This window comes from Trichosurus vulpecula, chromosome 2, assembly GCF_011100635.1.
Source record: "Trichosurus vulpecula isolate mTriVul1 chromosome 2, mTriVul1.pri, whole genome shotgun sequence".
NCBI classification, from domain to species: Eukaryota; Metazoa; Chordata; class Mammalia; order Diprotodontia; family Phalangeridae; genus Trichosurus; species Trichosurus vulpecula.
Window position 1 is genome coordinate 367,694,676 of NC_050574.1, and position 14,883 is coordinate 367,709,558.

Consider the following 14,883-nt stretch of genomic DNA (forward strand, 5'->3'; position numbering starts at 1 on the left):
GTGCCTTCCCTTTAAGATTACCTCCAATTTATTCTGTTTATATCTTATTTATATATAATTGTTTGCATGCTATCGCTTTCATGAGAATGGAAAAATCTTTAAAAATCTCTGAGGGCAAGAACTGTGTTTGCCTTTCTTTGTATCTCCAATGCTTAGAACAGTGCCTAGCACATGGTAAACATTTGATAAACATTAACTGACTGAATAGTTGAAGAAACTAGGCCTATTTAGCTGGAAAAGAGAAGACGGGGAGGGAAAAGACTCTTCATATATTTGAAGGTTATCATATGGAAGAAGGATTAGACTTCTGCTTGGCTAGGAAGGCAGAAGTGAGCCCAGAGTAGAAATTATAGTAAGACAAATCGGGAAAAAGATCCTAAGAAGTAGGGCAGCACAAAATGGAATGGACTACTTTGGGAGAAGTTAGCTGCCCATCTCTGGCAATATTAAAGATGAGGCATATTTAGATGAGATTCATGATCTGGGTAGTTGGATTAGATGACCAGGAAAGTCCCTTTAACTCTCCAGATTTCTATTATCCGGAAAGCTAAAGATGTCCTGCTAACTATGCTGAGAAATATTGTTGGCTTCCTTAATACTTGAAAAGATCTATAGTTTCATTCATATGAGTATTCCTAAAAAAAACAAACTGGAACAACTCCACAGTCTTCATGAATTTTTGCAGCCAAAAGAATTTGTCCACCTTTGGCCATTGCTCAGGTACTAAGTCTAAATGCTGGTTTAACCTCAGAGCCTTTCCAGGTTGATAGGACCTAGCAAGGTTCCATTTGGCCCAGGGTGACCTACAAAGTAAAAAACACTGGAATAGGCCTTTAGTAGAGGTACATGATTATAAAAGTTCTTTAAAAATTATAATGGCATTCATAATCCAGAAGCATACCACAAAATAGAATTGATTTTACAATATAAAAAGGGAAATTGGAAATAATATTAACCAACCCTTTTTTTTTCCTGATGACTTACCAGTACACCTGCTACCACAGATGCAACTGCATTTCTTCTCTCACTCCAATCAATGCATTCACATTCTGGCCATCGAAAGTTATCTAGGAAGCCTGCCATTATTTCTATTTCTTCCGCATAGATTTTTCATTAGATGCCAAATCTTAGAAACAAAAAAGGAAAGAAATCAATCCAACAAAGAATGTGAAAGAATACTCTTTAAATTTTTTTTCAAATTACATGTAAATATTAAACTTTCATTTTTTAAAATTTTGAGTACCAAATTCTCTCCCTCCCACACCTCCCCCATCCCTGAGAAGCAAGCAATTACATACAGATTATACATATGCAGTCATGCAAAACATATTTCCATATAAGCCATGTTGCAAAAGAAAACACAGACCAAAAACAAAACCAAAAAAAAAAAGAATGAAAAAAAATTTTAAAAATTATGCTTTGATCTGCATTCTTTCTCTGGAGGTAGACAGCACTTAAATCATTCAGAACTGTCTTGAATCACTGTAATGCTGAGAATAGCTAAATCATTCACAATTTATCATCATATACTATTATTGTTACTACATACAATGCTCTCCTGGTTCTGCTCACTTCATTTTGAATCAGTTCATGTAAGTCCTTCCAGGTTTTTCTGAAACCAACTTGCTCATCATTTCTCATAGCACAATGGTATTCTATCATAATCATATACCACAACTTGTTCTGCCATGCCCCAACTGACCGGTATGCCATCAATTTCCAATTCTTTGCCACCACAAAAAAAAAACAACCTGCTATAAATATCTTTGTATAAAATGGTCCTTTTTCCTTTTTTATGATCTCATTGGGATATAGATCTAGTAGTGATACTGCAGGATCAAAGAGGATCTAATACACAGTTTTATAGTCTTCGGGCACAGTGCCAAATTGCTCTCTAGAATGGTTAGATCAGTTCACAATTCCACCAACAGCACATTAGTGAACCAATTTTCCCACATCCTTCCAACATTTGATAGTTTCCTTTTCTGTCATGTTAGCCAATCTGATATCTGTGAGATAGTACCTCAGAGTCGTTTTAGTTTCCATTTCTCTGATTGATAGTGATTTAGAGCATTTTTTCATATGACTTTAGCTTTGGCTTCTTCTTCTAAAAACTGCCTATTCATAATTTTTAAGCACTTATCAAATGGGGAATGACTCATACCCTTATAAATTTGACTCAGTTCTCTATGTATTTGAGAAATGAGGCCTCTATCAGAGAGCTTTGCTGTAAAATTTTTCCCAGTTTTCCATAAAAGAACACTTCATGATTTTAGTTCTTATATCATGTTCCTATTATTAAATAATAATTTGAGTTAAACAATAAGAGACCACAACATAAAAGAGATGTCACACATGTTACATAATTATTTGAATCAATACTATTTTTAGTATCTTCAAGAAAGAGAAAATTACTTCAGGTTATTATGGCTAGAATTTTCATGGTGAACAAAAAGAAGTTTTATAGAATGATGCTCATTTTTAAAAAATGTGTATTTGACACTTTGTAGGGATACCATAATAATCTTATTGATTTAAAATGTTCTTGTTAGTATTACTGCTTAAAAACAGTATAAGAATATTCAGTATGAATGATGCTTGTGGGAACAAAAGAACAACTTCCAGAAGCAATTAAATACCTTGTGCCATTAGATGCCTAATTCATAGAATAGTATTAAGACATTGTACAGGCACTGTGATTTTAACTAAAAAATTAATAATTGTGTACATTATTCAAAATGTACCTTCAAAAGATAAACTTGATGAAAAGTTTCTGGCACCTGTTCTCTAATAAGGAAATAGACGATACCCTTAAAAGAAATGTTTAATCAAGGGAAAACAATGCTAATGGTCACCAAAATGAGAGGAAAAAAAGAAAAAAATTGGAAATAATTCCAACCCAACAAGCATTTATTATATTATATGCAAGACACTGTGCTAAGTGCTAAAAATTCAAAGAAAAAAATGAACAATTTAAACTCAATCTATACCTCCTGCAGCAACATATGGCATATATGATCAAAAGTTCCCATTCTTTTTGTATAGCAAAACCTTGTCCCTAGAAACTTTAAATAATTTCACAAATAATCTTAGAAGAAACAATTGCAAAGCTAGAATTCCCAAGTAGGTTAAAAATACAACTAACAATCATTACACTGACTATACTTTTTTTTAATGTACAAATGGCAAGTAGATATGCAAAGGTCACAGCAAATACATTATTATTTTACTTTAGTTTATTTTCTTATTTGTAAATAGCTCTAAGAATATGTGTTCTTTATCTTGTTGACACTTATCGAAGTAATCTGAAATAGTTGACAAAGCACTATATACGTGGAGTCAGAAGAGATGTAAAATTTCAGTTCTGACTTTGACACTTAATAGTCACTGAATAAGACAGCTGGCAGCTAAGTGGCTCAGCAAAATAGAGAACTGGGCCTGGAGTCAAGAAGACCTGAGTTTAAATCTGACCTCAGACACTAACTAGCTGTGTGTTCCTAGAAAGTTATTTAACTTTTAAATGACTGCCTCAGTTTCCTCAGCTGTAAAATGAGCATAATGAAAGTACCTACCTCCTGGGGTTGTTGTGAAGCTTAAATGAGACAATATTTGTAAAGCAGTTAGCACAGTGCCTAACACGTGGTAGAAGCTTAAATACTTGTTCTCTTTCCCTTTCCCTATGGGACCATGAGCAAGTTATTTAATCTCAGAACCTGTTTCCTCATCTGTAAAATAAGAATGATTATACCTATAGCACCTCCCTCAAAGGACTGTTGTGATGTAGATATAGATATGTACGTATATCTATATGTGTATATATATATAAAATTTTTAAAACTTAAAACATGAATGGTGGCAATCTTAAATTTACAGAAAGATATAATTCTAAGTTCAATCACTTGAAATGTTATCCAAAAAGGAAGACCTCTGCCTCAATTTAACAGTTCCACTTGTGTGCTCCAATTTGTTGCATACAGTTGAAAGATTTTGATGAAGCTTATAATAGAAAAGTGACTACTTATTTTAATTTTTGAATCAGTTTACCTTCTTAAAATAATTCATCTTTAAAAAAAAGACTGAAATCTGGTTCATGAATAAAGTAATTAGAGCACACCCAGAGTTCTGTGGTCACATGATCAACAAGACATAGGCCTAGATCTTTCCTCCAATACTGAGGATACTGAGAATACTACGGCGGTAACAACTGGATGAACTTGACAGCAAAAAATGCTAACCCCCACTGGCCACCTCTCTTTCAGAGTACAAAAGCCAACCAAAGGACTTACAACAAAAGTGACTCCTCCCCACTCCCCAACTCCAACTTCACTCCAGGGGGCTTTGCACTGCTTGGGACAGCAGCACGGCATTTACTCTGCTTCAATTGTGCTCAACCAGAAAATGGCACAACAGAGGAACTAGGGAAAAGGTGCCAGCATGTGCATGGGGCTCCATCAGGTGAGAAGGAAACTGGCATTTAGATGAGGCCAGTTCCATTCCCCTATAACCACAAAAGTACTGAAAATCAGAAAAGAAATAAAATGGAAACAAAAAATCTATAAAAGTACACAAATACGAAATACCATAACAATTCAGGAGAACTGTGGCCCACTGGACAGAGAATTGTATCAGAGTCAAGAAGATCAGGATACAGATAGTTGGCATTGCATTTTCCGTCTCTCCACCTTTACATAGGTTTTCCTGTATTCCAGTAATGTACCCCTTCTTCACCTCAGCCTCATATCAATCCCAGGCTCTCCTCAAGGGTTTGTGTATCTGCTACCTCCTGCTTCAGTAAAATTTGTCCTGATTTGCCCTAAGTTACTAGTTACTAGTGCCCTCCCCCGAAATAATTTTTTTAAAAGAGATAAGTAAATATTTATTTAAAAAACTACCAACAAACAGATCATGAATAGGAAAAAGGCATTCAAAACAAAATATACCTTTGCGAAAAATGTGTAATTTTATTTAATCAGTTTTCATATTCTAGATTCTTGAGGGATAGAGCACCACTCGGATCCTGTGTCCAATGGCCTTGACAGGAAGATTGCTTCTGAATTTGGCTGAAACCATTCCACTACTTCCATGAGCCAGAGTAACTTTTCCCCAGATAACTCTTGTTCTGTTTGGTTTCCCACCAGGAGTCACTGTGTTGTTTTTGGCTTTGTATACATAAGCACATCTCTTGCCCAAATAGAATTCAGTTTCATCTCAAGCATAGACTCCTTCAATTTTCAGAAGATCTGTATGTTCCCTCTGGTTTCATAAGCCTCGCTTGTAGCTGGCAAAAATGGCCTTGGACCACAGTCTTCCAGACATTTTGCTGTTCTAGAAGTCCTGTTTCCACCAGGCCTCTCAAGTTTCAAGACGGAGGAAAAAGCCCCCTGAAATAATTTTGTTAGTTTTGTATACATTTGTATTTGTTTATCTCTGGTCCTGTTGTTCCCTGAAGTAGGAACTATTTTATGGTTTGTTTTTTTTATATGTCTAGTGCCTAACACAGTGTTTGATATGTAAGAGAACAAAGAAAAAATCATCCTTTTTGCAGCATTCAAGGACAAACAATTCCAGTAACAATGAATTTTTTCAAGCAGCCAAATATAAATTCAAATATAAATTAAATTTGAATAAAAGAAGACTTATGTGCCTATTAGAGACCTCAGCAGGGAAAGAAATAATATAGTTCAAAAAGCAAAGATGATCAATGAAACCCCAAGAAATATACTCTGAAAACCTAAGCCTAATTGATGAATGAAAAAAGACGGACATTCAATAAAGGACAGACATGTAAGATAACTCCTGTTAAAACAAAAAAAGACACAGGCAGAGTATCTGACTTGAAAACACCCCAAATAACAGAAATAGCAAAAAAGAAAAAGTAAATAAATTCAGCTACTAATAAATAATGAAATAAGTTATTCTATCTCTAAAGAGCATTTTTTAGAAAATCAAAGTCTATGGGGTTTAAAAATGAGATCATTAAGTTGGTTTCTTTTTTTAAGCAGAATATACAAGAAGATAAAAATGAGCAAGGAGCAGGCCAAAAACACTATGGTCTAAACTTCACACACAACCTCCTACAGGTGAATTTATCTTGTGGAACAAAATTACAGAACGGGAGGATACGTAAATTAAGAGAACAGAAGTGAAAGACAGATGGGAATGTGATATAGACAGGCATACTAATATACTGTTGGTGAGGCTGTGAATTGGTATAACCCTTCTGGAAAGCAATTTGGAATTATGTTAAAAACAAAAAAGTGACATATCCTTTGACCCCAGAGATCCCAGTGACAGGCATATACTCTTAAGGAGAACTCAGGGACAAAAAGGGTTCATCATAGGTTCCCAAAGTGGGTGATACCACCCCCCAGGGGGCACTGGATTGATCCAGGGTGCAGTCATAGCCTTGGGTGAAATTGGGGGGCACTGAATAAAAATATGGGGGCAATGGAAGCATAAGGAAAGAAGAGAAGAAAATTTTGAAAAACTGTTCATATATGTTTCATCTGTTGTGTAACTGATTAAAATCAAAATGATAACATTATTGTCCAAGCGGTCAAGTCCATCAAAAGGTCTTAACAAGAAAGTGTGTCTCAAATTGTGGGGAAGTCCTGCAAGAATATGTGAGCGTAATGACTTGTTTACAATATATAGTTACATGACACAATATATCGTCATGAAAATTTCATTGCAGGAAAAGACTCCACAAATTTACAATAAATTATTAAATTTAAGATGTCATTTAAAAAAAAAAAATGTTAAAAGGGTTAAAAAAAGCAGATTTCCAGGGGGCGCTGAGTAATTTTTTTTAAAGGAGGCAGTAGGCCAAATAAGTTTGGGAACCTCTGAATATACCAAAATATTTATAGTGGCATTCTTTTCGTACTGGAAACAAAGTTGATGCTCATCGATTGGCAGAAATAGCTGAACTGTGATACACGAATGTAATAGAATGTTATAAAAATCAATAAGCATAATGAATACAGAGAAACATATATATAAGACCTAATAAGTACTGATGCAAAGTAAAGTAAACGGAGCCAGGAAAATAAAATACACATTGACTATACGAATGGAAATGGAAAGAAGAGCCACAAAACAACTGAAACTGAATGTTGCAAAATTAAAAAGACCAAGTTTTGCCTCTAACAAGAAATATGGGTGAACACTGCATATGTCAGGTTTTTTTTTTTTTTGATGTGATGATTGGTTTTACTGAGTTTTTTTGTCTTCTTTCTTATAAGGCATAGGTCTCTGAGACAGGAGACGGACTAAAGGAGAAATACAAGTAATGTGCAAACAAAACATAGCAACAAAAAATCCATTATATTTTTTTAAAAATTTAAAATAGAAAAAAATTTTAAATAGAAGTTTGATAAAATGCTTTCTCTATGCTGTATTTCAGAATAATTTGTGCAGCTTAACTGTTAATTGCTCTTTAAGCTTATATTAGATTCTGATGATTCTTTTCTTATGAATTCATCTGTTTATTTTTCTTTTTGGTGATTTTTAGCTATGCTTAAATTAAAATTGATATGACAAACCACACCTTCTGAAAAGGGTCTTTCCCAGCCCCCATCCACCCACTCACCCCCTTGCTACTCTCTTCCCCTCAGAATACCATCCATCTAAGTACGTATCACATATAATCATCCATCTACTAAGTAGATATACATATATGTAAAGTAATATCTTGTATGTATATATACACAGGTATATTTAGGTATACACACAATATACATATATGTATCCATGTACACACACACACACGATATAAACATCTATTTATACACCTATGTGTATACAGTGTACCTACACATGTACACAAGATATACACCTAATACGAGGTATATAATTAGTACCTAGTTATTTTCTCCCCCATTAGATTGTGACACTTGAGGGTAAGGATTGTTTTTGCCTTTCTATGTATCTCTAGTGTTTAGCCCAGTGCCATCCACATAGTAAGGCCTTAATAAATGCTGGTTTCCCAGCTTTAAACATACATATGATATTTACTTTGGCATGGTACAGGAGAAAGCTCTGGGGCTGAGAATCAGGAAAATGGAATTCTGGTCTTAGCTATATCGTTAACCTTCTAAATGACCTTGGAAAAGAGGCAAGGTCTCAGCCTTCCTGGGATTGGTTCGTCACTGGAAAAATGGAAATCTGATTGAATTGCTACACACAATCCCTTTCACCTCAAAAATTTTCTGATTCTAAAAATGGGGAAAAAACAGAATACTGGACTGATAAGATTAAAACCTTGTAAGTTGAGGATTTTTTTTTCCATCTTAAAAAAAGAACTTTTCATAGGCTCCCTTGGTGAATTCTCTCCATCTATTTAGAGGGATTTGAGAGACAAAAATTCCATGCATTTACAGCTTTTCAGAAACTTATCTTTTATAAACTGAAATACAATTTTACAAGTGGAATAGAAAACTCATTATTTTTTATGAAGTGGGTCATAAGATACACAACAAAGTGACCTATTTGGTCATCAAATGCCAAGTTATATTATGTAATATAAAACCATGTCTCCTATCTAGCTACAGTAGTCTCACTATATATTAGTAAAAAACTTCTTCCCTGAGGGACTCATTTTTTCATCCTGTCACTGAATTATATTCTTGTCACTGAATTATATTCTTGTCACAAATTATAAAGCAGTACCACTGAGGGAAAAAATCTGTTGCAAAAGATCACATTAATGGAATACAAAAAAAAAGAAAAATGAGGAAAATATCTTAATGGTACTGACTCAGATATACAAAAAGTCAAAGCAAAGAGAGAGACACTCTAGTTCAGACAAGAGCAAGGTAAAAATGATCATTGTGAAAAATGGACCTCAGTCACAGCTTTCTTCATTAACAACAGTTGAGAACTATTTGTAAAAGGATGGAGAGTCACTGTGCCAATGTTTGCCATTTGGGGAAGAGACACGTTCAAATTCTATAAAAAAAAACCCTAGAATAAAAGCATATAGTTAATCTTGTTCAAATCTTGCCAGAGGATATTCTAAAAAAGCTGTTTTATTTCTTAAATTAGACATAAATTCTAACTTCTAATGCCATTATGTGAATATTTTCCATTTCAAAGGCTATAATACAAATTACATACCTTAAAAGTTTTAATACAAATTATTCAAATTTAAGAAGAGATCCTTTAAATGTTTCAAACAAAAGCATTTTCCAAATTGTTATCTCCCAAATACTTGCCTACAGATTTAATCACATTAAGTAACTGAAACAAAGTTTAATCAGGAAGCACAAGCTTAAAGTATCTGACATAAATTCAAAATCATGACCTTAAAACTACACTGTTAAAAGATTTTAAAACATACTTAACATAATGCTAAACTTCTTACATTCTTTATCATAGTAGTGTGGTACAGCAGAGAGATGCACTTTAGAATCAGCTCAAAAGAATCAAATCTTGGCTTTGTTTACTATCTTTGTGACCTTGGGCAAGTCACTTTACCTCTCTGGGCCTGTTTCTCCACCTGAAAAAATGAGAAGGTTGAACTAGACAAACTCTAAGGTCCCTTTAGTTCTAAATGCATGATCCTATGAGTAATAGATCTCATTAAGAAAGACAATAATGTGCCTAAAGTTCATCAGCATGATACCTCACAAATAAAAGTATCCGGAGGATTTTCTAATGTGTGAGTAAGTCTTTCACATGACCTAAGGATAGATTAAAAAAAACCACCTACTGCCCCAATTTTATAAGTGGATGGCCAGTAAGCCAAGACAGATGTCAGCACATACATCTATGACAAGCATTGTAAAGGGACTGTGATTCCTAACCCAGTATTTAAAAGCAATCCTTTTAACAATCCTGATTATTTCCCCAACAGAAAATCCATCATTTTAAACACCAATGTTACCCCTGAGATGCTGGAGATTAGGAATCTTGGCAAACCAAAAACCAAAATTTGCAAAGGACAAAGGAAAGTTGGGGGTGAGGAGAGTATACAAGTAGGCTATGGCTTATTTTTTTAGAGGGGTGTGTGGGGTACAAGACCCCCTACCAATATGAAATAAAAATTCATAAAACAAAGACATGTCTGGAGGAGGAACAGAAAGTATTTTATTCAATTCTCCCGAGAAATGGGCATCACCGCCACTAGGACAGACTAGCAGAAGGAGGCTCACAAAGGCAAAGCACCAACATACGTCCTATTGAAAAAGAACTCCCACCCACCACTATCCCTCCTCTCCACTGGCTAAGAGGTGGGCTTACAATCTAGGCGGGAAATGCTAGACAAAGACCCTGGAAATCGAGTATAGCCAATCCGAAACATACTTCCTTATTTAGTAACTAGCTAGCTGCTGATGTGGCAATAATATGGCTAAGGTAAAGAGAAGGAATGAGGAAAGAGGGAGGGAGCTTCCTGGAGCAGGGAAGGAACAACCCATAGGCATTTATTGCCCCAGGACTCAAATTCCTGAGAGTTAGGTAGTCACATTCCTTCAAGGCTAAATCCCAAATCCATTCCATCCTCTCATTGCCCCTGCTTATTCCAGAAATAAAAAAAGTAATTTTTATATTTTCTCTCTCTGTGAAGTCTTCACAAGAATTACCCCCACTCAGGGGGGAAGGTAGGACAATTGGGGTTAAGTAACTTGCCCAAGGTCACACAGCTAGTGTGTCAAGTGTCTGAGGTCACCTTTGAACTCAGGTTCTGCTGACTCCAGGACCAGTGCTCTCTACTCACTGTGCCACCTAGCTGCCCCCTATGGCTTATTTTCAATGAGATATACATAATAAGCTAGCATTTAAATAATCCTTTAAGGTTTGCAAAGCACTTTAATGTGTTCCTTGCAACAACCTTGGGAGGTGGATGCTACATTATCCTCATACGCAGATGAGGGAACAGGCCCAAGGTCACACAGTGAGCATCTAAGGTAAGATTCCAACTCCAGTCCTTCCTGACTCCAAGTGCAAAGTTCTCTCCACTGCCCCACCTGGCTGCTTAATATCAAGGAAACGTATGCCAGGAAAAAGAGGTGAGCCAGTGATGCAGGATAAAGCTAGGGATGTAAAGCCTGAAGAACTGAAGAGAAGCCCACAAAATCTAACAAAGCCTAGGATGTCTCCGGCCCCATTGAGTGCAACTTCTCTGAAGGATTTTTAGAACATTAACAAGAATTTCACTGCATGAGAGGGTATGGATGGTTTATGATCTGCCCTAATGGAGAAAATTAATTGAGCATGGAAGAGCATGAAATATAAACTGAAGATACTGAAACATAGCCTGTTAAAGACTTCTGCTTTGGACCTCCCTCAAAAATAACATAAGTACATATATGCATGTCTCTATACACACACACAAGAATATACAAAACAAACTCAAGTTAATTATAAGGGAGAATCAGGAAAGGCATAATAGCAAGGGTCTAGTCATCTTTCATTTAAGTCACTTTAGGAAAATAATCAGTTCTCAATTACCTAATTGCAGACTATTGGTTTACTGCTTAAAAGTTTCTTCTCTCCACTACGCTGGGCTAGAGATCTTCTAGAGAGCTTCCTGACCTCCTTCCTAACCTGCCACAAAGACTTCAGTCTACTTGGTTAAAGGTGTTGGGCTGATGACTCATATATTGTATTATCACTTGCCAATAAAAAGTGACTTATAAACTGATTACTTTGAGAATTCAGGAGTGTTATTTATCAAATGAAACAGTAAGCATTTGATTTAGGGCAAAGCAAAGAGTATTAACTTCCATTATTACCAACCAAGATACTATACACACCTGAATGTACAATTTGTATGTATAAATATATGAATATGTACATACAAAAGGATATACATGTATGAAATTGCCTTGAATAAAAAAGTAAATGTCACTGCTTTCTGGAGCATTTATAATGTTATTTTAATAGGATTATATAATCATAGAGTTAGAGGTGGACCGGGCAATCTCCTCCAACCCCTTCACTTTAAGGATAAGGAAGTGACATCCAGAGTCACTTGTACAAGATTGCAATGGTTTGTGAGACCTTTCCAAAGCATTATTATAGGAAACTGAGAAAATGAAATTACTCTATTCTTACTTTCACTCACTGACATCCCACTTAGTTCATCACTGTGCCAAGTACTGTATACATAACCTCATACTCAAACTAAACCCGTGGTGTATTCAAAGATAACTGGAATTAAAATAAACTAGCCATTACTATCCATAAGTAGAATTTATTAGCTCCTACTATATGCATGGCTAGACACTGGGGATATGAAGAAAGGCAAAAACCATCAGAGCCCTTAAAGAGCCCACAATCTAAAGAGGAGAGGGGGAGAAATGCAAACTATGTACAAACGAGATATGCAGGATATCTCAAAAGTCTTTGTGCAATTTGAAGCTTTAATAATTTTAAACTGCACAAAGACTTTTGGGATGCTCTGTATACAGCATAAATGGGAAATAAAAATCTTCCTTTAAAAAAGGCATCACCTTGTAACAAAAATGACAAATTTTATCATTAAATATTAGTTCTTGCATAGACATCTGATATTTTAGGTGTTGATATTTAATATTTGTTGAGACAGACTATTAGTAAGCAATCTATCGGCTTGGTTTAAACCAACCATTTAAAAGTCAGTTGTTCACGCTCTAAGTAGATGCCAGGATGGACACTCATTTCCAGTTAAAAAAAATGCAATATGGCAGTTTACTTATAAACACCTGTTTTCAAAGCGATCTGATCGGTTCAAAACCAGATGATTTTCCTGCAATTCTGTATACCTCTCCAGAAGGAATCAACTTTTTTTGCTATTTTTTTATATATTGCTTATTTTATTTTTAGTTTACAATACTCAGTCCCACAAGTTTTTGAGTTCCAGATTTTCTCCCCCTCCTCTCTCCTCAACTCCAACACGGCATGTGATCTGATATAGGTTTTACATACACCTAAGGAATCCACTTTTGCAGCTCAATTTAAAGCGGTGCCCTTCACATCTAAGAATAACCCTAAATTAGACAGTTAAACATTTTAGCCCCTACAACAAAGGGTGGTACTCTCAAAACACATTTTGCTTTTTTACCTGGTTCTCCATTATGAACTCAAAAGACATTACAGGTCCCCGTGAACACTAACATAGCAATTTTCCTACGTGAGTAAAATGAATGGAGTCTTATCACAACAAATCTCATAAGCAACACGAGAAAGAATAAAAGCTGGTTTCAGGTAAGACCGTGAAGTGAAACGCACAATTACTTCTGAGAGGCTTCACTCTGGAAACCTTTTTAAACTGCTGCGGCAGAGAGCTTCTGCGAGGGGAGTTAAGAGAAGGTCGCTCTTTGCTCCCCTTTTCCCCATCCCTCTCTCAAGGTCCTTGGCAACATTTGAAAAGGAAATCTTTCCAGCCTCTTCCACAAGGCAAGTTCAGGGTTACGAGGCCGCCATCTGCACCAAATTCGGATGGGCGAAGCTTTTGAGGGCAAATAACGTCATAGGAGGCTTTTCCCGGCCCCAGGTTTGGATGGTGCCTGGGGGCGCTACCCAAAAATATGCCCCCGAAAAGACCCCGCAAACAAAAGCCCTGGGTTGCAGGGCTGTGGTTTGCGGCCGACGCCCCGACGGCCGGAGGCAACACGGACCAAGCATTGGGGACGCCGGCGGGGGCGGGGAGCGGTCGGACAATTAACGGGCAACGGGCCCGGATCGCCTCACCCCGCAGCTCCACCGCGGCGGGATGCCGGCCAAGCGCCCTCGAGCAGGCCGCACAGATACCACAAGGCCCGGATGGCCGGATCCGTGTGGAGCGGAGAAGAGGGGAGAGCCCAAATAAACCCAGAGGTGGGACAGAGACAGCCCCCCCCCCCGCCCCGCCTCCCGCAGAAAGAGGAGGAGAAGAAAGGAAGGGGAAATGGAATCGCTTCCGCCCCCTCACTTCCCCGCCCGCGCAAGCCGGAAGCGGGGGGGGGCGCTCCGGGGGAAAACGGCCGCGGGCGGGGCGTGCGCGCCAAGGGAGGCCGCGGGTGGGGCAGCGGCGCGAGCGCCCCCTCCCTCCAAGCGCCAGTGTCCGTCCCCTCCCGCCCCCCCCCCCCCAACCTCGCAGCCCGGAGAAGCTTTTCCTATTCAACAAACCGACCCGAAGTCTTCGCAAAGGCGCGCTGCTCCTGCGGGGCAACTTACTCTCCTCCTCCTTTCCCTCCGCCGCCCCTTCCGGTCAGCCTCGGTCGCTCCAGCCCCGGACTGGGGCCCCAGCAATTTTTTCACCTTCTCCTCCTCTTCCTCTTTCCCAAGTCCCCGAGTGCCCGAGGCTAGGTGGGAAAGGGGATGGGTCGGGAGAGGAGCAGGAAAGCCGAGCACCGAGGCAGCGTGCGACCAATCCCAGCACGGAAAGCTGCCGCGGGGGGCGGAGCGGAGCGGAGCGCCCGCGTGTACCGCTGGGGGCCGGGAGGCTGCTGCGGGGAGAGACGGCCGGGCGGCGCTGGCGGGGGCTGGGCACCAGCCGGGGAGGGGGGGGGGGGCACAGGGGCGGGGCTGCTATCTCCGAGGGGCCACGGGGCCGCGCGCGAGGCTGGGGCGGAGAGTGCTGACCGCAGCCTGGCGTGGGCGCGGAGGGGACAGCTATTTCGGGGGGAAGGCCGATGGGTCTGCTTGCGGGCCGGGGGAAGCGGAGGCCAAAGTCCCGCGCGTTAGGCTTGCGGGGCTGAGCCGCTCCTACCGCCGCAGCGTGACCGACACCCCCCGAAGAAAAAAGCGAGCCCCGCGTTAATGCGGCCTGACCCGGCTGGGGCCCGGGCTCAGAGGCGCTGACCACTGGGCCTCCCTCAGCTTGTTTCTTCATCTAGGGACTCCTCGGTATTGAGGGGAGTGGGATGTAAAGGGCCAGAGGTCCTAAATTAAGAGTCTGATCCCTTTATTCGGGCTAGA

At 38.8% G+C, this 14,883-nt stretch overlaps 1 protein-coding gene and 1 pseudogene across 7 annotated transcripts in view; both read right to left on the reverse strand.

Moving 5' to 3' along the window:
* TMEM50B (transmembrane protein 50B) overlaps positions 1-14,386 on the reverse strand; it is a 29,793-nt gene extending 15,407 nt beyond the window's left edge. Inside the window, exons 1-2 of one of the 7 annotated variants that reach the window (XM_036745161.1) lie at positions 14,096-14,386; positions 985-1,126 (exon numbers count right to left, since the gene is read on the reverse strand). In XM_036745161.1, coding sequence (XP_036601056.1) covers positions 985-1,083 — 99 coding nt within the window. In that variant the 5' untranslated portion in view covers positions 1,084-1,126; positions 14,096-14,386. The other 6 variants (XM_036745156.1, XM_036745155.1, XM_036745158.1 and 3 more) reach the window with 6 other exon arrangements.
* Positions 4,897-5,353, reverse strand: LOC118837987 (annotated as a pseudogene).
* Positions 14,387-14,883: the final 497 nt, after the last annotated feature.